At 44.8% G+C, this 24333-nt stretch overlaps 1 protein-coding gene across 1 annotated transcript in view; it reads right to left on the bottom strand.

Annotated features, from left to right (window-relative positions):
- GRID2 (glutamate ionotropic receptor delta type subunit 2) overlaps positions 1-24333 on the bottom strand; it is a 1421890-nt gene that overhangs the window by 574405 nt on the left and 823152 nt on the right. Inside the window, exon 4 of the mRNA XM_084855634.1 lies at positions 20821-21026. Within this exon, the coding sequence (XP_084711760.1) occupies positions 20821-21026 (206 nt within the window). The remainder of the gene's footprint in view (positions 1-20820; positions 21027-24333) is intronic.

Genomic DNA, 24333 nt, shown 5'->3' with positions numbered 1-24333 from the left:
TGAGGTGCTGTTTGCTCCTCTGTGGGAAATGAGAAAAGCAAGCAGGATAGTTTTACATTCACGCTTCTCAGGTGTGACCAGAGGTTGTGATGGGTAATTGGTTTGACACCCCAGGTGCTCTCCTGATTCCATTCTTCTCTCTTTCTGGTCAAAATGAAGTGGAATGGACTGGCATGACAGGGTTGTGGTATTGCAGGCTTGGCTGCATAACAAGCTAGTAATCTTTACCTCTGTTAGTCCTTAGAAAGCCAGTTCATAATATCAACATGATCATGTGCTAAAGGATTTCTTGGATTATACTACTTCAGACTACAAGGAGGTAAAATGCTACTGCAGAGACGAAAAAGGTATAGGAAAGGGCACACCAAAGGACCACGGGTGTGTGGGGCAATTCTACAATAAGGGAAGGTTACAATGTTTAGGGCTTTTTAGTTTACAAGAAAGGCGGGTAAGGGGTCCTTTGGATACGTGACAGAGGTGTATCGAATTATACATGGTTTGGGGAAAGCGGATAGGTTTCCTCCCTCTCATAATACTAGAACCAGAGTCATACAATGAAGCTGAACAGTGGGAGATTAAGGACAGAGAAACGAAGCATTTCTTCATACAGTGCATAGTTAAATTATGACATTTGCCACCACAAAATGTGGTTTTGGTCACTGGTCACCAAATTAGATGGCTTTAAAACAGGATGTTGACCCTCTAGCTCATGAGCCTGATTTGGCCCACTGGGATCCGCAGTTCAGCCCCTAAAGTTTCCTGGAGTGGATACACGCCCTTCCCGACATCACACCATCTCCTTACTTTTCAGCTTTGATCTGCACTTATTTTCACAAACCCCCAGTCTGTGATTTCTTTCTTATCCTGATTTCTTTTTTCTTTGTTTCCTATTATTTTTTTCCTTTGACTGGAATATGATCTGACCTTTCTCATGTGTTTGGGCTTATTTTTTTGTTCATCTGGTGTACTTCGTGATAACTTGGCGCATTCTAGAAAAATGGAGCGTGTTGTGGGGCTGGGGGGCAGAGAGATGGCATTCCTACAAACTGGTGACCTCACGTCTTTCTGGAGCAACCTGTCAGTTGCCCGTCTGCCACTGCCAACTTCATTGAGCTCTCCTGTGCCCCTTCAGTCTGGCTAAGGATGGTTCATTTTGCGGAGGTCATTTCTCAAAGATTTAATTGTGGTATTGTAGCAACCACTGCCAATGCTGTGAGGAATGTGAAAACAAATAAAAAGAAAACTGTGCCATATAGCTTCTGAAAGTAACTTTGAGCAATTGAGATGGGGAGGGGGGCAGCCAGGCCGGTTTTGCCACTGTGGCCTCTTACTTTTCCAAAATCCAGTATAATGGGAACAACATTGCTCCATTATATTGAAGGGGAAGATTTAAAAAGACCCAAGATGGATCATTTTTCCAGGCCTTGGATTGGCTGGGCAAAATGATCTGAAATCTTCTGATTTTATTTTTTTCTTTTTGGAAGATCTAAGAACATTTCCAAGTTCACCCAAGGTGGGCTTAAGGGAGCTCACCCATCTTGAATGAGACTAAGGGCACAATTCTATGTATGTTTACACAGAAAAATGTCCTACAGCTCCCAGCACAGCTGGCTAGGGCATGCTGGGCATTATAGGGATCTTTCTGTCTAAACATGCATAGGATTGCACACTAAAAAGGCTTTTAAGTCTTTCCAAAGAAGACAAAGATTGGGAGGTGATGAGATAGTCACATGGATATTTACTCTGGTATTATCTCCAGCTTAACAAAGGCACATAGTTACTAACCAGTCATAGATTTACTTGTTTTCATTGCCTTTGCCTATTTGGTCTGCCTTCTGTCTCTCCTGTCTCTCCTGTCCCCATGACCTCTTGATTGAATGCACTGCTTTGATTTCTGCTTTCAGGCTTCTCTCCACAAAAATGAGGTTTTTTGAACATCTAATGTTGAAAAAACCCTCATGAAGTCCCCCTCACAACAGCAGCCAGCACTCCAGCATAGAGAAAACCATTCCACAGGTGAGTGTGATATTGGGCTTTGGAATTTCTGAGTCAACCTGGGATTGTGGGACAGCAGATGTACAATGCCAGCCAAAGATGCAAGTCTAAAAAAGATAATTTGACCATACTTAGAACAATCTAAATGTTGGAGGATCAGGGACCTCTGGTAGTAGCCTGACCATATCTATGCTTGCAGAAAGCCAGCTACATTTAGAGCTAGTTGAAATTTCTCAGGACATTCTTGTGAAGAAAAAAAAAAATAGAAGTTTCTTTTTCTTGCCTCCAAACCTCACAAAGAGGACATTATGCAGAATTTTCTCTGAATACTCTCCACCATATTTTTTTGTGCTGGCCACCATTTTCCCCCAGAATGCCCTGGAATTACACCAGGTCAGGCTGCCAAGAAGGATGTACAGACTGTGTAAAATCTGCTCTGTCTGTGTTTCGCCCATTGTCAGGCACCTTTTGTTCCATAGTCTGCTCACAGATGGATGCAAATTGATTTTTTTTGTGGTCATGTGGAAAAATACACAAATAATTATGTAAGAGGTTTCGTAACATTTTACACAATTTACCTTAGTACATGACATTTAGCGTATTGTTCCCCATTCCATTCAACTTTTCCTCAGCAGAAACTTGTATATTTTCCTAAAAATAAATATGTGCAAATTTTGCGTAGGTAAAAAAGACATCTGAAAGTCTACGAACTCCACACAGCCTGAGGGGGTCGCTCCACAGGAGATTCCGCAGGTCAGATTCCTAGAAATCCAAGCTCATTTTAGTCCATCTCGAATTTCTCCAGCATCTCTAGCTGCCATCACAGTTAATTGTGGCTGGTGCCATTTGCAGCAGCAGCAGCAGCAAAAAGCAAAACAAAATACCTTACGAAAAAAACAAAAAAAAAACAAAGAAGGTGCACTACTGTCACTAATAATGGTGAACCCAGCCTCTGTCACTACTAATGGTGAGTCCAACCTCTGTCACTAATAATGGTGAGCCTGTCAACTTCTTGGCACATTTCCTCTCCATCTAGAGAAATTTAGTGAAATGATCCACAAATAGGACAGAAAACTTTGAGAGGACATTTGTACACTACTCTAGCTATATTTACAAAATGCCTCTATATCTGTCCAGTTTAGGAATAACAAGGTGTGGAACTGTGTAAAGAGAGGCAAAGGAATTACCATTTTTGAAGGATGAAGCAGCAATGCAAATGCATCAGTATTCCATAGTCAGGCAGCATAGTCACTTCTAAGCCACAATCCTGGATCAAGTTAAAACCAGCACTTATGTACTTATCCCAGTCAAAAACAGTTTAGAAAACAACAACTCAGCACTTGGATGGATAGTTACAATATTTTATGGTGTGTGTGAGAGGGAGGGAGGGAGGGAGGGAGAGAGAGAGAGTAATTCTCTCAACAGTTTCGGGGCGAAGTTCTGTGCTTTAACCAGGGGTTGAATCCAACATTAGTCCTACTTAGAAGTAGACCCACTGAAATGAACATGCCTTATCTTGTGTCCCTGCATTCAACAACCTACTAGCCCCAAAGGTCAGCTCTACAGTATTTGTTTAAGGTGGGAGGAATCTATCTAGTTGTAAAAGCTGGAAAGGCTCCTAGGATGCATTATCTCTCTTTGTTCATACATATCCAGCCAATTTGAACATGAACTCTGTAAGGAGATCACACATGAAAGGCTTTTGTTCCTTTGAGCTTCTCCAAGATGCCAACTATATTATTTTTGATAGTCTGTGTTTAAATCAGAGCTTGTGGGAAGTTACTTTCATCACAGTCTCGACTGCAACTGGAGGAAACCTGAATCATCCATTTGGGCTGTTCTGTTTTGCGCTCTCTCCCTCTCTCTCTCTCCCTCTCTCTCCCTCTCTCTCCCTCTGTGTGTGTGTGTGTGTGTGTGTGTGAATTTCCTCTAGCTTTTAACATTTTTCTATTTCAGTTCAATGTTCCATTGCCTATGATACATGCTTTAGCCTCTGGCTATTTTCCCCCCCTACAATCACATGGCAGTCCCCATTCTTTTCAATGGTAGGAGAATTTCCCAGTGCCCCATGGCACTGTATCAGTTTTACCAATATTTATAATTTTAAAAGAAAGCAAAGCTTTCTTGTCTCATTTAGAAGGAAGCATCTAAAATAGGGCTGGACAACTTTTTTGGGGGGGGTTGCACTGGTCACCCTGGCATCCAGCGGGGACCACAGCCCTCCCCTCTACCACTGGAATAGGTCACATCACAGGAATCCAGAGATTCTGCTGGGAAACCAGGTGTGCAGGGAGCATGAACCCAGTTTCCCAGCAAAATGGGGCTCCCAACAGCTCACCAAACAGCTGTTTGGCTGGCTGTTCAAAGCCCTATAATTATACTGGGAACCAAGCCCCGCCCGTCCTCCCCATGAACTTTGTTTCCCAGCAGAATCACTGGGACCTCAGGGGGGTGGCAGCGGCAGCAAGGACAGCCATACAACAGCCATGACAGGCTGCATGCCACCCATGGGCTATGTGTTTTCCTCCCCTGATTTTAAAGATCTTATGGTTCTTAACTGACCAAACATGCTTCAGATATAACATTAAGACAACAAGTCCATAGTAATTAGGAACACACTGGTTTGGTATAGGATTTAAAATAAAATAAAAATAACACATTAGTCATCCATAGGGTTGTGGAGACCTTCATTCTCACCCTCTGATTTCATTCCTGCAGGGTCTTTCCCCCATCCCATTAGTTCCTATGGAGATGGGGAAAGGGCTCCATGATGGGAGTAAATTTTCCAAGCTTTCAGTTTGGCTCAATTCTTTTTACAGAGGAATTCAGGAAATTCCTGAGTTAATCTGAGGGTAGCTTTGGAAAGATCACTGATTTCTAGTTGTAGGCAATGTAGAAGTATTAACTGGAGTGCGTGAAAACCAAAGAGAGGATATAACCCAGGGGCCAATTAATTTATTACTAAAGCAGTGTGGGAGCCCTCTCCTCATGGGTATTTCCCACACTGCTCCATTAACGTATGGATTATTTAAAAACAAAAAACAAAGAACACATATGGGCAGAGAAATTTTCTTGGGTAGTTTCTTCCCATGCAAATGTTGTACATGCCCCAAGAGGTATTAGGAAAAAAATGGAGAAAGCAGCTCCCATGCCACTGCACTAATGAAATGTATAGATTGGATCTAGGATAGAACCATCTGAGAAGTGGGGGAATATTACACAGAAGAACAACATCGCCAGATGTTCTTCCAATGATGGATTCTGAGCAAACATCTTGTTTCTGTATTTAATTATTTTGCTTAGCCTGAGGTTAAGAGTTCCTATGGTTTCCATGAAAACAGACTTAAAAAAAGCTGGACGATATGCAGAGTTCTGTCAGTTGGCAACAAGTGCTGCTGAACATGGCCACCAAAAGGGGGTTATAAAAATTCATGGAGGACAAGACTATCAAAGGCTAACAGTATATACAAGTAGGGACGTGCAAATCAGCAAAACCTAAGCTCAGCGAAGTCCTCTGAATTCCATCTTGAAGCTTGTTCCATCTGGAGTCCATATCAGATTATACGCTTTTGGGGGGGGGGGGTCTTTTCATATGAAAATCTGTGTGTATCTTTGTGTGCCTTTTTCCAAATTTGCGCATCAGTTGTGTGCATCCTTGAAATCTACACATTCTTCTCCCATTGATTAAAGCATATTGGTGCATATTTTTCAAAAGTGCACATTGTTTCATGTGCATTTTTCAAATGCACGCATGCTGTTGAATGCAGTACTTTTGGTTCGTGAATCATATTACAAGCTCTGAAATGTATGGACTTTGACTGCAGATAGCATCCAAGTCAGTGAAGGTGTAAAGTAGGTAAATCCTGATCAAAGGCAAACTGAATTTTTTTCCTCATACATCCCTATATGCAATCTACAGGACACAAATAACTGGGGAACAACACGCGCACACAGGCAGCTATCTTTTTTTCCCAATACAGTGCTCTGGGGATGACACAACACCATCATGGAGTGTCTTCCCAGAAGCCCATTTTCCAAAAGGTGTGAGAAGTGTGCTGTCAGCTAAGCCACAATTGCCCTTTTAAAAGGTATTAAAAAGCAGGGGGGAAAGAGACCACCTCATGATGAGTCACGTGCTCTAACTCCTGGTCCAAGCTTCCAGGGCCTCTGAACCCTGTTGCCTGTATTCCTGGCTAGCTTCTATTTGTCAGAGCCTGGTACCAGAACCAAGACAAAGACTTACGCTTCTCCAACTCGTCATGTATCCCTTCACCACCAGCGCCAGAACAAGACATTGTGCCGCCTGAGGCAGAGCAGCAGAGGATGCCCCACACCCACCAAAATCAATGTGCTCAGTACCCAAAGCCAGCTAAGTTATTTTGACACATGATGATGTGGCAGACAATCCCAAAAGCACTTCTCCCAGTCCCTGGCAGTAACGCAACAACAATAAATTCAACAACTAACCATTTGCTGCCCTTTCATGACACCCAAAATCTGCTGCCTCAGGCAGTTACCTCACTCTGCCAAATGGTAGGGCCGGCTCTGTTCACCATTCCCCAGTTGCATCATGCTTGTTTTCTATGCATTTCTGCCTATTTGTTCAGAATAGGTAACTAGGATTAAGTCTGGCCTGTTCTCCTCAATAGGGATGTCAGAGAATTTCTCCACAAATCTCGGGGAGGCCGAATGCCAGCGCATTCGGCCCCCCCAAATTGGTGGAGAAACGGTCTGCCCCCCCCCGCACTCCCCCGGGATGGGACTTACCTTGTGCGAATGTCCCTGGTGGTGGCGGCTCCGGCGGTGGTTCGGCGGCGGGGGCTGCGGCGGCTGATCTTCCGACCGGCTGCTGCCACCGCCATTTCCAAGTTAAAACAAACAAACAAAAAAACGTGATAGGCTGTGTAAAGATTTACATAGCCTATCACAGCTAGATTTTTAAAAAACACCGTGATAGGCTACGTAAATGTTTACGTAGCCTATCACAGCTGAGTTAAAAAAACAACAACAACCGCGCGTACGCAAATGGCGGCGCCCATGGGCACCGGCATTTGCGTTCCTTATTTTGGCTCATGTAGTCTACGTAAACATTTACGTAGACTATGGCGAAAATAAGGGGAACGCAAATCGCGTTCCCCTTATTTTCGCTGTAGTCTACGTAAATGTTTACGTAGACTACACGTGCCAAAATAAGGAACGCAAATGGCGGCACCCATGGGTGCCGCCATTTGCGTACACGCGGTTTTGTTTTTTGTTTTCACTCAGCCGTGATAGGCTACATAAACATTTACGTAGCCTATCATGGCTGACTGCAGGGACGCAAATGGCGGTGGCTATGGCCGCCACCATTTGCGTCCCGGCAGGACAGGATTCGCAGTGGGAGGGACAGGGCGCCTCCCCCCCAGCCAGAATTTCGGGGGGGAGGGACGGGGCGCCTCCCGCCCTGGCCAGAATTTCAGGGGGAGGGACGGAGCGCCTCCCCCCCACCGCAAATTTCGGGTTCAGGTAAGTGACTTTCGTACATCCCTACCTACGAATCCTTTGCATTGCCTGACACCAAGTGTGGAACAAGAAAAAGCATAAAATTAACTTTTTTCTCAAGCCACTAGTTCTGGGACCAGAGTGTCCCTGAATTTTTAGAGCTCTCCTCATCCTAAACACAACTTTCCAGTGTCACATAGAGACACTATGTACAAGAAAGAAAAAGAATAGGACCTGGTAAAGACAGGGAAGTTGAATTCAACCAAAGCAGTTAGGAACTAGATCTCAGTGTTTCTTCTAGAATTTTCCCAGGACTACTAAGCTACTAAGGCTACTATAACTTGGTCTCTGTGTTAGATTTCTCCTTGGGAAATCTTCCATGCTTACTTTCACTTTGGCATGTGTGTTGTTGCATCCTGCCTACAAGCAAGCGAGCCGCCCATCAATCAATCCATCAAGGAGTCGATACTATTAAGTATGACTTTTTAGAAAGTACTCAGCGTACAAAATATTTTAGGTATTCTGGGGAATGGAGGGCAATAAAGCAAGTAGGGATATGGCTACAGCCAAATGATGGAAGACTTGCAGTGAATCTGATCGAACGCTAGAGATGGCGGAGAATTTCTCCACGAATCTCGGGGAGGCCAAATGCCAACGCATTCGGCCCCCCAAAATTGGCGGTGAAATTCTCCGCCCCCCCGCCCCCCCCCGGGATGGGACTTACCTCCCTCGAATGTCCCTCTCGGCGGTGGGTCCCGGCGGCGGTTCGGCAGGGGCGGGGGCGGCGGCCGGTCTTCCAACTGGCTGCCGCCGCCGCCATTACAAAGTAAATGTAAAAAAAACCACACACACACACGTGATAGGCTACGTAACGATTTACGTAGCCTATCACGGCTAGATTTCCAAAGTCAGCCGTGATAGGCTACGTAAATCGTTACGTAACCTATCATGGATGACTTTGGAAAAAAAAAAGCGCGTACGCAAATGGCGGCGCCCATGGGCGCCGCCATTTGCGTTCTTTATTTGGGCCTGGGTAGTCTACGTTATTTGCGTTGCTATTTGCATTGCCCTTATTTTCGCCGTAGTCTAACGACGTAAATCTTTACGTAGACTACCCGGGCCCAAATAAGGAACGCAAATGGCGGCACCCATGGGCGCCGCCATTTGCGTGCCGTACACGCTTTTTTTTTCTTCAAAGTCACCCATGATAGGCTACGTAATGATTTACGTAGCCTATCATGGCTGACTTTGGAAATCTAGCCATGATAGGCTACATAAATCATTACATAGCCTATCACGTGTGTGTGGGGGGTTTTTTTTACATTTACTTTTGTATTTCGCGGCCGGGGAGACGGGGCACTTCTCCCCGGCCTGAATTTCGGCCGGGTGAGGCGGGGCGCCTCCCCCCCTGGCCTGAACTTTGGGGGGAGAACCGAAGCACCTCCCCCCACCGCGAAGCAAGCTGCGGGACCAGGTAAGTGACTTTCGTACATTCCTATAACACTAGTCAGTTCATTATTGAGCCTATTCAGTGGATGGTATGCCAGTAAAGAAATTGTTCTGTCTGACGCCACTGCATCCTCATAGTGCTATCTAGCAGCACTTTTCCAGGTGGTTCTGCAATCTGGCCCATCTGGTGATGTTAAGGAATCGTCAGAGGCCCTAACTCTCCAGCGCTGTGTCATCCAAAGGAAGCTAAACCTGGCAGCATTGCCCCTGGAGTTTCACACCACTCTGGGAAATGGAAAGCACCTAACAATACAGCCTGCACTCAATGGACCACACATTATATGTTCCTTTCTGCATGAATTGCTGTTCTGGTATGCCTCTGGACTAGAAAGAGGCCAGGTCAGAGCAGAGGATCAAACAGAGACACACTGGCAGCCTTCTGTGTGGGCAGGTATTTGGGTCTCACAGGGAGTACTTACTGAATACTCACACTTTGGGAATTCTGCCTTATTCTATCCCACAGGCCCCTGAAGCTACCACTATGCTCCTATAAAACAATTTATCAGTGATGTAGGGAAGACAAAAGAAAGAAATATAGATCAGATCAGAAATCCATGAGCGTGAGACAGTTTTCAACAGATAAAAAAGCATTTGCCAGAGGACTTTTCTAGCTTCCTTAAAGCAAGAAGTGCCAACTTGTTCAGCATGGTAGCTAAGGGAGGAATTTGAGAGTTATTGCAAAATGATCCTTTAAGCCCTAAGCTCAATTGCAGCTATTGTGAAGACTATAGAGTGGATACTCCTTTACAGTGCTACAAACCCAGCCAATGAAAAGAACGAACATTATTTTACTATTAACAAAGTTAATATACAAAAGGGCATATTCTACAGGATTAGTTATACCAAAAGAGGAAAACAATGCTGTCAATAGGCTCTGAATATCACTCTTCATCAGAGAAGTGCAGTGGGGTACAAATAATGGTTGTGCAAATGGTATTAATAAGCAAACCCAGTCCTTCCCCAGGGAACAAGCCAAGTGATTGGGGAGGGGGGGGAGTTGGGGAAAAAGTGGCACAGTGAGTAGGCAATATCTGATTTCAGCCTTCTTGAAACCAATATGGCCACCATCACACCAATTCAGGGGGTGTTTAGTAATTGACTTTACAGAATACTGCAATGAATGTGAAAAAAATACAGAAATTCAAGTAGAGACCTATGAAAGTTGGCAAGCTGTGTACACAGACATAAAGCAGCTGTCTATTCTTCTATTCTTCTATTCTCCCATCTTTCCTTTATCTCCTCCTCATTCACCTAGCCCTCTCCACTTCCTACCTATTATTTATCCTTCATAAGGAGGATAGGATTTGCTTACTACATGATAGCAATTGCTTCTGAGTAAACTGCACAGCATTGCACTGTTACCCTGTCATCCTTGAGCTGAACATGGACAAAATTGAAATTTTGATTTTCCGCCCTGATTGTCCTCCTTTTCCATCCTTACTTCCCCTTTGCCTTCAAGGTATTCAGTTTGTCCTAGTCCCCATTGCCAGGGATCTGGAGGTCCTGGTGGATGATCATCTCTCACTGTGCTCCTTTCTTGAGACCACAGAGAGGACTTGTAATTTCTACTTAATGAATATCCGCTGGATCTGTAGGTCCCTGTCTAGGGGTGTAAGAAACCCCACTTACCTGGCTCCGCCAGGTTCCGCAGGTGGGGGGAGGTGATCCGTTCCTCCCCCTGGAATCCTCGATGGGGGGGTAGGTGATCCGTTCCTCCCCCCTGGAATCCTGCCCGACTGACTCCGCTCCACAGCCAGGTCACGGAGCCGCCGGCCGGGCCAACCCACAGCGGGGCCTCCAGCCACTGCCGGGCTGGTGCGGACGCAAATGGCGTCCTATGTAGGGGAGACCATTTGCATCCCTACGCTGGCCCATGATAGGCTACGTAAATATTTACGTAGCCTATCATGAAAAAAAAAACAGCGAACGCAAATGGCAGTGGCTACAGCGGCTGCCATTTGCGTTCCCTTTTTTCCCCGCCGTGATAGGCTACATAAATATTTACATAGCCCATCACGGCGGGAAAAAAAGTGAACGCAAATGGCGACCGCCGTAGCCGCCATTTGCATTCCCTTAGTTTTGCCGCGATACATAAGTTTTGCTACATAAATACTTACGTAGCCTATGACAGCTATATGGATGAAGCGAAAGCTATGCATTCGCTATGCAGCGCGGACGGCAGCAGGTAGGTGCTCCATTCCGGGCCCATTTCATGGGGTGGGGGGGCAGGGGGGTTTCATTCCACCACGGATTTCGGGGGGCCAAATGCACTGGCATTCAGCCTCACTGAGATCTGTGGCGGAATTCTCTGACATGCCTATCCCTGTCTCAGGCGACTGCAGACATTCTGGTTCAGGCCTTATTGGTTTCACGTCTAGACTACTGCAACAGTCTTCTAGCAGGCCTCCATCTTTCCTCCCTCCATCCTTTAATCCTGGTTCAGAACAATGCTGTTAGGACTGTTTTGGACCTTCCCCGCTTTGTTCATATCACCTGTTATCATAGGGCCTTGCACTGTCCATTGAAGGCCAGGACCCTTTACAAGATTTTGGTCCTGGCCTTTAAGGCCCTAACGTTGCATTATCCAGTCTATCTATCCTCTCTTTCATCCTTGTCCTCCTGGTATGTCCCAGGGCAGGCCACTAGATCCATGGGCCCGGCTCTTCTGACCCGCTCTACTTCAAGGATTGTGGTGTCTCGTTATCATGAATTCCAGGACCTTCTCCAGCAGATGTGGAACTCCCTCCCCTACCATTACACTAACGGAGAATTTGGAGGTGTTAAAGAAAGGTTTGAAAACTTATCTTTTTGAGTAGGAGGAGAGTGGTTGGTTGTTTCTGAAGTAAAGTATGCTGATGGCTTTTATGTGTATTTGGGTTATTAAAACTATTGTCATATTTTATTTTTGAGATAAGTTGTACTGGAATCATTGTAATTATGTATTTTAAATTGTTGAGTTTCTCTTTTATGTACAGCACTTTGTAACAAAGCGCGTTATATATTATTATTATTTATTATTATTATTATCCTATACATGCCTACTCAGAAGTAAGCCCCATTGAGTTCAATGAGACTTATAGCCCAGTATCTGCATATAGGATTGTAGCCTGACATGGCAGTCTTATACTCACTTCTCTGGGAATTAGAGTAGGGATGAATGAGAAATTCATTTCACTCTGTTTTTGACCAGAATTTATCCAATTCACACCTCCCAGACCACACATGGACCCAAATGTAATCTGCAGTCTGAAATACATCAATTTCTGAGCTTGCAGTATGATTCAGGCAACAACAACAATGCATTAAAAAATGTGAGCATTTCAAAACTGTGCACAACTGATGTGCACCTTTGGAAAAATGTGCATGAAGTTATGTACAATTTTTTGTGTAGACAACCCACCCCCCCACACACACACACAAAGCTTGCAATGTGATGCAGACACGAGTCAGAACAAGTTCTGAGGTGGAAACTAGAGAAATTTGTTGAGCTTGAGTTTGGCTGATTTGCAGATCCCTAGGTTTATTTATTTCCTTCATTGATTTGATTTGATTTGTACGAGGGCTGTGCACCACTTCGGCCTGAGGCCTGAACCCCGAGTCACAGTGGGCTGCTTCGGGTCACTTTGTCCCCCTTCTGAGGTGAAGCGGAGGGGGCACGAAGCGACCTGGAGTGGGTCGGGGGCTCACTGAAGCACTCTGTGTTCTTTGGAGCTTTGACCCCTGGCCCAGCCCTCCCAGCCCAGCCCCTCTGGCGCCTCTAGGTCCTTACCTGAGCCGCCTTCTCCACCGCCACCACCTTCTCCTTGCCACCACTGTGCTGCCTCATTCTCTGAGGCTGCACCACCACTGCCGCCTTCTCTGTCACCACTACACCGCTGCTGCCAGCTTCTGAGGCCTGGACGCGCAGCGACTCTTCTTGCAGGGAGTCGCCATTTAAAAAATGGCAACCTCCTGGAACTTCCTGGAACTTCCAGGAGGTTGCCATTTTAAAAATGGTGACTCCCTGGAATAAGATGAGTCGCCGTGCATCCAGGCCTCAGGAGATGGCAGTGGTGGCAGTGGGTGGTGGTGGACAAGACAGCAGCAGCTGTGGCGCCAGTGAAGGGGGTGGCAGCACAGTGGCAGCGAAGGCGGCGGCGGCACGATGGAGAAGGTGATGACTGCAGCGGCAGCAGAGGAGGAGGCAGCCCAGGTAAGGAGCTGGGGGGGTGTGTGGGGGCGTCAGGGAGGACCCGAAGCGGGGTTCGCAAAGCAGCTTCCGTCCGAGTCAGATTGGGGAGTCTCTGCACAGCCCTAATTTGTACCTTGCCTTTCTTCCAAGAAAAATGGCACTCAAGGCAGTGTACAGTCACAAATAAAACTCGTGTGTTACATTTGCAAACGGGATGTAATTAAGGCATGCAAGACCAAGCCCAGATCAGACATCTCTAGGAATGGGCACAGTAGGGTCACTGGACTCAGCTATGCAAGCACACTCCTGGCCACCACCCAAACCTGGGCACCCAGGTTCAAGGCCAAGTCCAGGAGTGCACCCAAACTGCATCCACCACAGGGTGAATCTCTATTCCCTGGTCTGCCTTTTGACTAAGTAGAAGCATCTCAGTCTTGTCTGGATTAACTTTAAGCTCCAATTTGTCTGCCCTTATCCAGTCCATTACCGACAACAGATACCAGTTGAGAACTAGAACAGCTTCCTTGGATTTGGATGGAAAGGAGAGATAGAGTTGGGTGTCATCAGCATACTGATGGCACCAAACCCCAAAAATGCAGGACGGGAAATAATGGGCTCAAGTTACAGGAAGCCGGATTCTGGCTGAACATCAGGAAAAACTTCCTGACTGTTAGAGCAATACGACAATGGAACCAATGACCTAGGGAGGTGGTGGGCTCTCCCACACTGGAGGCATTCAAGACAAGGCTGGACAGCCATCTGTCAGGGATGCTCTGACTTAGATTCTTGCATTGAGCAGGGGGTTGGACTCGATGGTCTTGTAGGCCCCTTCCAACCCTACTATTCTATGAATCTATGATTCTATGATTCCTCTCTCCACTTCCCTATCACCACATCACTGTGATTGTTCTCCAGCTCTTTATGATTCCTCCAAAAGTCTCAGTGAGGGCCAAGCTGACTGTAAGAAGAAATATGCAGGGTCATCCCATAGACTACCCTATTAAATGTACCAAAGTGGGTCCTGCAATCTGCAATAGGAAGAACAGATCCTGACTAGGACAGAACCTAAGTCAGAAGCACTTAAACTGATTGTCATATCTTTCCTGAATAAAAGCTGCACAGTGTATTCAACTTTCAGTGGTGGCTGTTTTCTATTGAATGATTTTGTTGGGCATGCTCATTAGTGCCTGAAAACCCAGATTTAATGCCATACTGTTGGCAAGTCCAGTTTTGAGGACCGTTTCCCCCACCTCGTGATAACTGTCAGCCTTCTACGCACCTACCTATGTATGACAGTAATACTGTTTGTGATTTCTTAACCACGTCACATGCCTATTATCTCAGTAGAAGAAGTCATCTGTAGAGAATACAAAACTCCTGACAACCCCTGATGTCAAATGCAGTAATTTCAGCTCGTACTTTTCAGCTTGTAAATCAAAGGAGCTGCAGTACTGAAAGGCCTTTAAAAAACACTACATGAACATATTTCGTCTTCCTCGAGGCAACCCATTGCTGGCAAGTAGAGATGGACAGATGCCCCCAGCCCCTGGCCGGGTCCTCTGGGTACCCACTGAGCTGCTGACTCCACTCACGCACCCCCGGACTTGCTCATGTATGACCCCCATGCTTGCCGAATTGCCTGCACCTACCCAGAGCGGTCTGCGAGTGCCCGTCATTCCATGGTCGCCATTTTGCGAAAAAACTTGGCGAGTTGGGAACTTCCATAAGTTTAATATTGTGCATATGATGGCCATAAAGGCCCAATCTACATGACATTACAGGCGTAAATGGGCCATGTGTGCAAAGATAAACCCCAAGTTCCTGCTGCTGCGGCAGTCACTGCTGCAGCCACTGCAATGTTCCCTCCCTCCCTGCCACCAGGAACATGGTGGTGGTGACAGCGGCAGCGTGGCAGAAGAGCGGGAGAGAAACAGTCCCCTCCTGCTCTTCCACCGCACCACTGCCACCACATTCCTTCCATCTGTGGCACAGATGGAGGGAACATGGCAATGGTGGCAGCAGTGGTGGCAGCAGCAGCATGCGGAAGAGGGATACTCCCCTCCTGTATTTCTGCGGCATCAGCGGCACAAAACCAGGGCCAATTCTGGCAGAGAGAGGGACTACAATTGCATGGCGACAGCAGCATGGGAGGGAAAGACTGAGAGGGGAACGCCATGGGCCATAGCACTCCCGTCCCACCCTCTGCTGCCACCACGTGAAGGGCAAAAATCCACAGCTGGCCCGACTCGTCAAAGGCCGAGTTGAGCCAGCTGATGGATGTCGGGTCAGAGTCTGGGGTGGCGGGGGGCGGGGTAGCTGGCCAAAGCTTGCTGAGCTCCACCTCCCAAACAGATTCCTCTGAGATACCTAGCTTCAACCACACAAGCGAATCACACATTTAAATGAAGGCAGCTTTAAACAGTCTGATGTATCTCACGGGTTCTTGTGAGGGGGCAGGGAAAACCACCACCATTTCTGCTGTCCTGAACCCCTAGGAACTGGGGCAGGAAACAAAACATAATGGTTCCATTTGTCAAGATCTCAGAGCACCAAAGGGTTGCGTCTGTCTTCTGGCCTCAGATATAGAGGGGTGGGAGTTAACAGCACCTTAATTGTCCTCCTCCACCTTGTATTCTGCTGCTACCAAAGGCAGAGCCAGCTGGCATGGCTGATCATCCGCCCCACCACCCAGCCTTTTAAAGTATGTGCTAGGGTGGCCAGGTGCCCCACTTTACAGAAGACGGTCTCTATTTTGGAGAGCTGGCAGAGGACAGTCCTCTCTTTGAAGCTGTGCTCTATTTCAGGAGCTGTCCAGTCCAAGTCTGGTTGAAAGTTAAAGGACCATACGGAGGGAGGGCAGCAGGGGCCTTGAGGTTGCCCAGCTGGACGACAGGCTGATCAGGCACACCAATCCCCTTGTCAGTCTTCTCCACAATAGTGAGATGTCTTGTTATATTTAAGTAATACTGTTATTTCTAAATTTGCACCTTTACACATACATTTGTGTATGCAAATGTTATGTAAATTGGTGTCCTCTTTTGGGGTGATGCCTTTCCTCTTTTTTGGTGATATGTAAGTGGCCACCCTATACATGCCACACATCCTCCCAGAGATCTCTCAACCTCATGCAAGGCATCTAGAGCCCTGAGAGGAATCAGCTACAGCTGTGGCACCCTGGCAATGCAGCAGCCTTCTGAACCTCCCCAGTCGTCTTATTGCTTCACATTACTAAACTGGGAGCCTCTGACCACCTAAACATTTGAAGCTTGGAAGTCCATCTGGATTTGAAGACATCTTCACATTTGATATTGTCTCAATTTGCCTGCTTAATTAAGAGTAAAGCCTTTTAAAGTTTTTTTTTTTTTCTTGCTTCAGCATGCCCTATTCAATGGCAATTTTGAAGGAACATGGAAAAGGTGCATAGGAAGGAGGTAGGTAGCAGAGAAGTGAATGGACATTGTAAGTATGTTTTGTGTTCATAAGAACCTTATGTTTTGTTTTGTTTTGTTTCAGAGCTGAGTCAAGAGACAGAATAGGTCATTTTTTAAAAAGTAAAATTATCTGCCTAAAGATCATTATGGAATCTTATGAGGCATGTGCATAACCACACACCGTCATGAAATATAGGAAGCCTAGATCAAGCTTCTCTAACCCTATACATCAGATGAAGAAACTAAGCTTAACAAACCCGCATCTTGTCTCTGCTCTTTGAAGTGAGTATCTTAATGAAATACACTTTCAGTACCACAAACATCACAAAAAGAAATCCCTTTTATTCTCTCCTCAGCTCAGATCTGATGACTAGTCATGAATGAATTTGTACCCTCCCAAAATATATTGACTACTTAAATATTTGATTTTATATTGTGGAGGTGGAAAAGTGGGGTACAAATGGGATACAAAGACATTAAATAAATACAAAAATGAATTAATTAAAATAACTACTAGATTTGTTTTTAAAAAAAACACAACCTATTGTGCTAACTTTGCCATTGCCTAAAACAAATGTATTATTTATTATTAAAAGGCAAGTCACAGAACACAAATGATGGACTGGCTAAATTCTAACCAGTATTTATTCTAGAGGCCTGCAGCCACGTCCAAATTGATATGCTGAGCTCTCCTCAACTGCTCTTGGTCACGTATAGCTCTCCTCTCTGCACATTCTCTCTATCCCTGTCTTCCTTCACTTCAAGTCTTTCCCTCTGGCCTTGGCCCTCCTCTCTGCTTTGTTCTGGATCACTTCCTGCTCTAATTTTGCTTTCCAAGGCCTCTGCCTCTGCTTCCGATAGCTTCTGCTCTTAGGCCCTGGCTACTCCTTCCCTAAGGCTCAGATTCGCCTACTGGTCTTTGCCTAGGTCCTCCTGACTGTCCTGCCCTTCTGTGTGGTCTTCTAGGAAGTGACCTTTAGGATCACAGCAGTTAAGGGCACAATCCTATGCATGTTTAGACTGAACAAAGTCCTAAAACTTCAGCATGCCTGAGCCAGCCATTCTGGCTGAGGCATACTAGGAGTTGTAGGACTTTTTTTCTTTCTAAACCTGCATAGGATTGTGCCCTAAGTCCCCCTGTGACTGGCAGGGAACCAAGCCAATCACACCACAGGCATCATCAACACCACTGCCACTAAATTTTAGCACATTACTATACACACACACATACATACACAGACACACACACACACACACACACAATGCAAATGGTAAGAACTGAGCTTAATTGTTAAAAAGTTAATTTAAAAACAAACAAAACAAAACAAGTGCTGTGATGGGAGCAGGAATTATGGTGCATTTAGTTTTCCTTCCAATGCAATAATTCTAAAATGTACTGTGGTTGCACTATATAAATAAATAATAGTGATTCAACTTTTGCTGTTTTAAAGTGGAACATTATAAATTAGATGCACTGCATATCATTATACATGTTCAGTATTCTGCACAGGTAGCTTGTTGTTCTAACTACATGAAATATGGCAAATACAATGGAAAATGTAAATTCTATAATCCTGCAAAGCATTTTAAATTATTCCTAATGTATGCACATACATTACACTCCTTAAAAAATGCAAATACACACAAAACCCATACATTGAAATGAAACAGAATACAATCCTTTGCCCTATTTTTAGTTTTCCTGATAGGTGGTTTTGGATTTTTTGTTTGTTTCTTTTAAGTGTTGTTTCATCTGTGAATATTTAGAAGTTTATTTATTAAGTACTTATTCACTTCTGAAGGTTGCAATGGACCTTGTTTAAATTATTAAAGGTGCAATCCTATGCATGTTTAGACAGAAAAAAGTACTACAACTCCCAGCATGCCCCAGCCAGCCATGCATAGGATTGCATTCTTAATCTGTAGACACTGGGATCACAGGAAGAGAGACATTACATATTTCGATGTTGCAAGTTCAGGGGTCACTGGGTGGAGATGCATTCTTAATAGTGTCAATGCTGAGCATGCCTATGCATGGTTGAATTTCTCTGCTTTGGTGTACTTATAAATGATATTGCCTAGAACAGCATTTCTCAACCTGGTGTTCTCCAGATGATTTGGACTATAAATCTCATCATTCCTAACCACTGGTCATGCCAGGTGGGGCTGAAGGGAGTAGACAAAGGAGAATGCAACAAAAATTAGTGTTAGTATATACTGGGCTGGATCCAGACTAGTCATACTTAGAACTGACCCATTGAAATGTACGTCCAGTGATTTCAGTGGATCTACAAGTATGACTGAATCTGGATCCAACTCATTATTCTTATATACGCACAGTTCTTTTCCTTTAATCTTAAGCAAAGGTGCAGAAGGGGGAAATTAGCATTCGATATATTTGAATTGTTATACCTCCAACATTTAACAGATGAAATTAAGGAAATATGTATCCTCACCACATGTCAAGGATAATTCCCCTTCATGAAACATTTTATGAGGATTTTCTTTTTCAGTCTCTCCCCACCCCCATTCTGTCTCCCCCACAGCAGAATATTCGACCATCTGCCCTCCCCCCATTTTGCCATCTACAAATAAGGTGGAACATTTTTGGGAGGCCATCTTTGCTAAGCCATAAACTACTATTCTGCCATCTGGAGTGCAACTGCCACCAATTTTCATATCACCTGGACCTGTTTTTGACCCATATCTTGCAGTTGCCAAAAGGGGAGGATGTAGATCTGCAGGATCCTATGCCCCCGTATTGCCCCAAGGAATTATGTTCCCTGTAGAAATAAGGCACAGGAATTATGCCAGCCCTGAAGCTGGCTCAGTTAATTTTCCTCCCATTGGTGTCAACAGGAGGAAAATGAAGATACAAATTCCATGTGGAGTAGGTGGGGAAGTTGAGCTGGCAGGACTTAGGAAATGGCAGTTTCTCTACCGTGGACTTTCTCCTCACCCCAATGGGATTGCTCTGTAAGTAATGATACACAGAAATCATATGTGCAATCAAGCCTGTAAGAAACCCCCTCTTCCTGAAGGACACATCCTCTTAGTGAACCACTTTGCCTCATGGGCAGGAGAGGTTTCATCAAAAAGCTGAGAAGGATAGGAGGTTTGGAGAACATAAGAACATAAGAAGAGCCCTTCTGGATCAGACCAAGGGTCCACCTAGTCCACCATTCTGTTCACAAAGTTGCCAACCAGTTGCCCACAGGAAACTCACAAGCAGGACATGAGTGCAACAGTACCCTCCTGACCTGTGACCTTTCACCCTAGAGATACCCAGATATCCCATCCCCATAGGAAAAGCAGTAAGGAAAAGGCTCTTCCAATGTGAAGTTAAGGGTCAGTGTGATTTATAGCAATCCTCATTCTTTGCCCTCTCCCTTATTTGAATGTCATAACGGCAAGCTGGACCATGCTGAAGAATCCAAGCATCCTCACCATTTCACTAGTGGTATACTAGTAGCAGATACATTCACTAGTCATGCATTAATAATTCTTTAATGCTATTTTGGTCATCGGTTGGAAGCTTCCAGTTACAGGAGTTCACTGTCTGAGGACTAGGAGAAGCACTATGAGCAGCACTCACAACATTTAGTGTTTCTTGCTCTCCCCATCCACCCGAAATTCATTAAATGATTTAGACTGTGGACATAGTACTCTCAAAAGGCCTCTTTGGGTAACCTGATATTTAAAAAAGAAACATGCCAATAAACTACAACCGTGAAATAAATGTAACGGAATAAATCAGACAGCGAGGTAATTAGCCAAACAATAACCATAAATGCTAATGAGTTTGGAAGCAAATCATTTTACAGTTTCTGAATATTTTACTCACAGGAGTACAAGTGAATTCTCCTGTGGATGCCAAACTACACAAGCCCCATCACCATAATGTGTTATGTTAGGAGCTCTTTAAAAACAAACCAAAACCCATGAGTTCTACATTTATTATCAATAAGATTATAATCTCTCTCTCTCTCTCTCTCTCTCTCTCTCATATCTATATATAGATTTAGATATCTTATAATCTTATTGATAATAAATGTAGATCTTTTTAATAAATTTATTAATACATTTTTATATATGTAGGGAAAGGGGACTGCATAACAATGAGATTTTCATTTAATAATGAAAACAGAAACCTTTAATTAAAAGCTATGTAATTCCAGGGAAAAAGGGTGAGTTTAAGGGTGAAAATAAATGTCAGCTGGTGGTTACACTTACCTCAGCAATGAAAGACTTGGCTGTTGATGGGTTCATTACCAGAATGGCCCTTCTCAGAGTATCCCGGTAGCGGTTCAGTTCTTCAATCCGCATGGTGGCAAAGAGCCCTGTGATCATTTTATTGATGTTGTTCTCTACTTTCTGCAGTGCTACATCCATTCCCTGCTGAGATACTTTGTCCAAAAACTCTTGTATTCCACGGATATCTGGGAACATCAAAAGCCCATCAAAATGCTAATTACCATATAGAAAGAAGACAAAACCTATTTTGGCTTATCTGGAAAAAGGTATTCTGCCTCATGTCAAGCAACCGCCCCCTGAGGGCCACATTAACTTAATATTCATTGGAACTGTTCCTCAGCTATACTCATGACATGTCCTAAAGGACTAATTTGTGAGACGGAATTTTTAGGCACTAGTTCATTTTTAAAAGAACCATTAAAAAGGGGTATTTAATTATTCCTAGTTGCCTTCCTTTTTTGCTCATCATATTGTTCCAGATTCTGACTAGCCCTGTGGTGCTCAGGAAATAGTTTCTCATTAAACAACACCTGCAGAGAAGAGGGCAATATGTTATCAAAATGCAACCTACAAGTGTCTTTTTCTTGTTGGATGGCGTCTGGAAATCACATTATTAGAATAACACACCTGTTGTTGGGATGGGGGGGGAGACTATAATTTGCTAACTTGAACATTTAGCAACAATGGTACCCATATTACTAACCATCACACAGGGAAATATGGTGTCTGAAGCCACTCTCTCAGCCCATGAAACATGTTTAAAGTATGTTTCTCTCTGGGAGAAGACCCCCAAGCTGAGTGCAGTAGGTGGAAAAGGGGCTCCAATATCTAATGACTCCCCATAAGCAGCCAGTCTGAGGGCCAAACTACATATTCCCCTAATCATGCATAGACCTGGTTCACATGTAATGACAACCCAGAGTACAGGTTGACTGAGGGTTGAGTATGGGTTGTCATTGAATCATGGGTTGTGATTGTATGTGAACCCTGAACTATGGTTTAACTATGGGCTGTTAACCATGAACAGCCCAGAGTTTGCAACCCAACAACAAATCATGGATTCTCTTCTTTGGTTGTTAATGGTTAACAACCTACAGTTAAAACATAGTGCAGAGTTTGCATGTGATGACAACCCATGATTCAACAAAAAAACATGATTCAACAGGAACCCAGAATTCAACAACAACCCATACCGAAGCCATACTCTGGCTTGTTGTTATGCGTCAACCAGGCTATAGTGTAGCTATGCACAATAGTTTCCCTTACTCTTGTGTAGGTGTACACAGACCCAATTCAGATCAGCATCACAGTGCTCTGTGAGGGTGTGTATGTTAAAATGTCCTCCTGTGTTTCCTGAAATTCCACTGCAGAGGAGTGGCGGGGTGGGGGTGCTAAATAAATAAAAAATGTTTCTATTGACTCCAATGGAGACTTTTTTCTTTTCTTTTCTTTTTCACTCCCCCCACCTCAGGCAGGGGGTGAAATTAGGTGTGTGTGTGTGGGGGGGGATAATGGCACTCCCCCTTCCTGGAGTGCCATGATCCCAATCCAAATCGATGCCATGCGCACTTACAAAAGAATAAGAGCAATTATCTTGCATAGCTCCACTATGCTGATTCACAGAATGTTTCTTTAGGTCCTGTGGAATGGCTTGGAGGAAGAGGGTAGAAAGCCTCAGGGTCCCATCCTTATCTCCCTGTTGTCCATATGTTTACCCCTTCTGCCTTAGGTTCAAACTAGATGTGACCTTAATTGCATGAATGTGATTAACATGTATATTTATGCATGCTAAACACATTCATACAGACACCCTGAAACCTGGGCTGCCTCAGGGCAGTGGGAGATGAGAAGGAGAAGTTTAACTCTTTCTCTCTCTGCCATAGTCTCACCTAAAATCACCTCTCTGACATTGCTACTTACAATTCAAAGTAAGCCTCTTAGTGCCAATGGAGGCTGCTCTTGAAACACAAATCACATCTTTGGGGAGGCGAATATTGTCATTCACTCTAAGATTGTTGTCATTCATGTCCAGTTCAGCCATTATTTTGAAAGCAGTTCCTCCCTCTATCCCCTCCTCTTCCTCCTATCTTTCCATTCACGTTTGCATCATCAGTGTCTGGATAGAGAAATCATAATAAAAATGGTGGCAGAAGAACATAAGAAGAGCCCTGCTGGATCAGACAAAAGGTCCATCTAGTCCAGCATTCTGTTCACACAGTGGCCAACCAGCCATTGACCAGGAAACCACAAACAGGACATGAGTGCAACAGCACACTCCCGCCCATGTTCCCCAGTAACTGGTGTACATAGGCATACTGCCTCTGATGCTGGAAGTTGCACATAGCCATCAGGACTAGTAGCCGTCAGGACTAGTAGCCAAATTCCTTCTCTTCCAGGAGTTTGTCTAACCCCCTTTTAAAGCCATCCCAATTGGTGGCCATCACTACATCTTGTGGTAGCAAATTCCATAGCTTAACTATGTGCTGTGTGAAGAACTACTTCTTTTTATCTGTCCTGAATCTCCCACCAATCAACTTCAAGGGATGACCCCATGTTCTAGTATTATTAGAGATGGAGAAAGGCTTTAGGCAGTGCGTGTAGTGGATCCTAAGAAGCTGTATTGAAATGAAAGCAAAACTAGCTTCAGCTAATACTAGTGAGAAAGACACTACAAAACCTCTGATTCAGAAATAACAACTGTCATGGAACTCCATATGAATGGCCTGGGAGCATCGAAGGTTGAATGGATCTGATCTTGGTCTCGAGTGCTAGGAAGCCCATGAAGGCTGCTCTGAGCTTTTAAAGTAAGAACAGGATAGAAGTATAAACAAGTACATTGGGGTATCATCTAAGAAAATCAGCAGTTCTACAAAAAGATGGTCAGTAATGGTGGACTAAAGGTGTCCCCAACCAGTCGTGTCCGACTCTAGGGTGCAGTGCTCATCCCCGTTTCTAAGCTGAAGAGCCAGCTCTGTCCGAAGACGCTTCCGTGGTCATGTGGCCGGCATGACTAAACACCGAGGTGCACGGAATGCTGTTACCTTTCCCGCCAAGGCGGTACCTATTTATCTACTTGCAATTTCTTGCTTTCAAACTGCTAGGTTGGCAGGAGCTGGGACTGAAGACGGGAGCTCACTCCGTCACGCGGCACTCGGGTCTCGAACTGCTGTCCTGCCGACCTTCCGGTCTGCAGTTCAGCATCTTCACCACTAAGCCACTGTGGCCCCAACAATGGTGGACTAGCTTACCTGAAAGGAAGCTTGTCCCCTACTACTGATCTTCACCTATAATCTAGATAGGCAGGGAAGTGTTGTAAGACAAATTCTCAGCTGAATCCTAACAGATCTGGTCAGTGCCTTGGATGAACCCTAGAACACAACTTGAATTTCCTCTGCAAACAGTTATGTTGATGTCGCAGCAGTCCGAGAGGAGGGTGGAGTCTGGTGGATTCTCCTCTGCTTGGCCCCCTGGACCCCACTTGCTGATCCGCTG

Source organism: Heloderma suspectum, chromosome 5 (genome assembly GCF_057233095.1).
Source record: "Heloderma suspectum isolate Gila_16-S chromosome 5, 16-S_ref, whole genome shotgun sequence".
NCBI classification, from domain to species: domain Eukaryota; kingdom Metazoa; phylum Chordata; class Lepidosauria; order Squamata; family Helodermatidae; genus Heloderma; species Heloderma suspectum.
The sequence above is the reverse complement of the archived record's forward strand: the minus strand, read 5'-3'. Positions and strand labels throughout refer to the sequence as shown.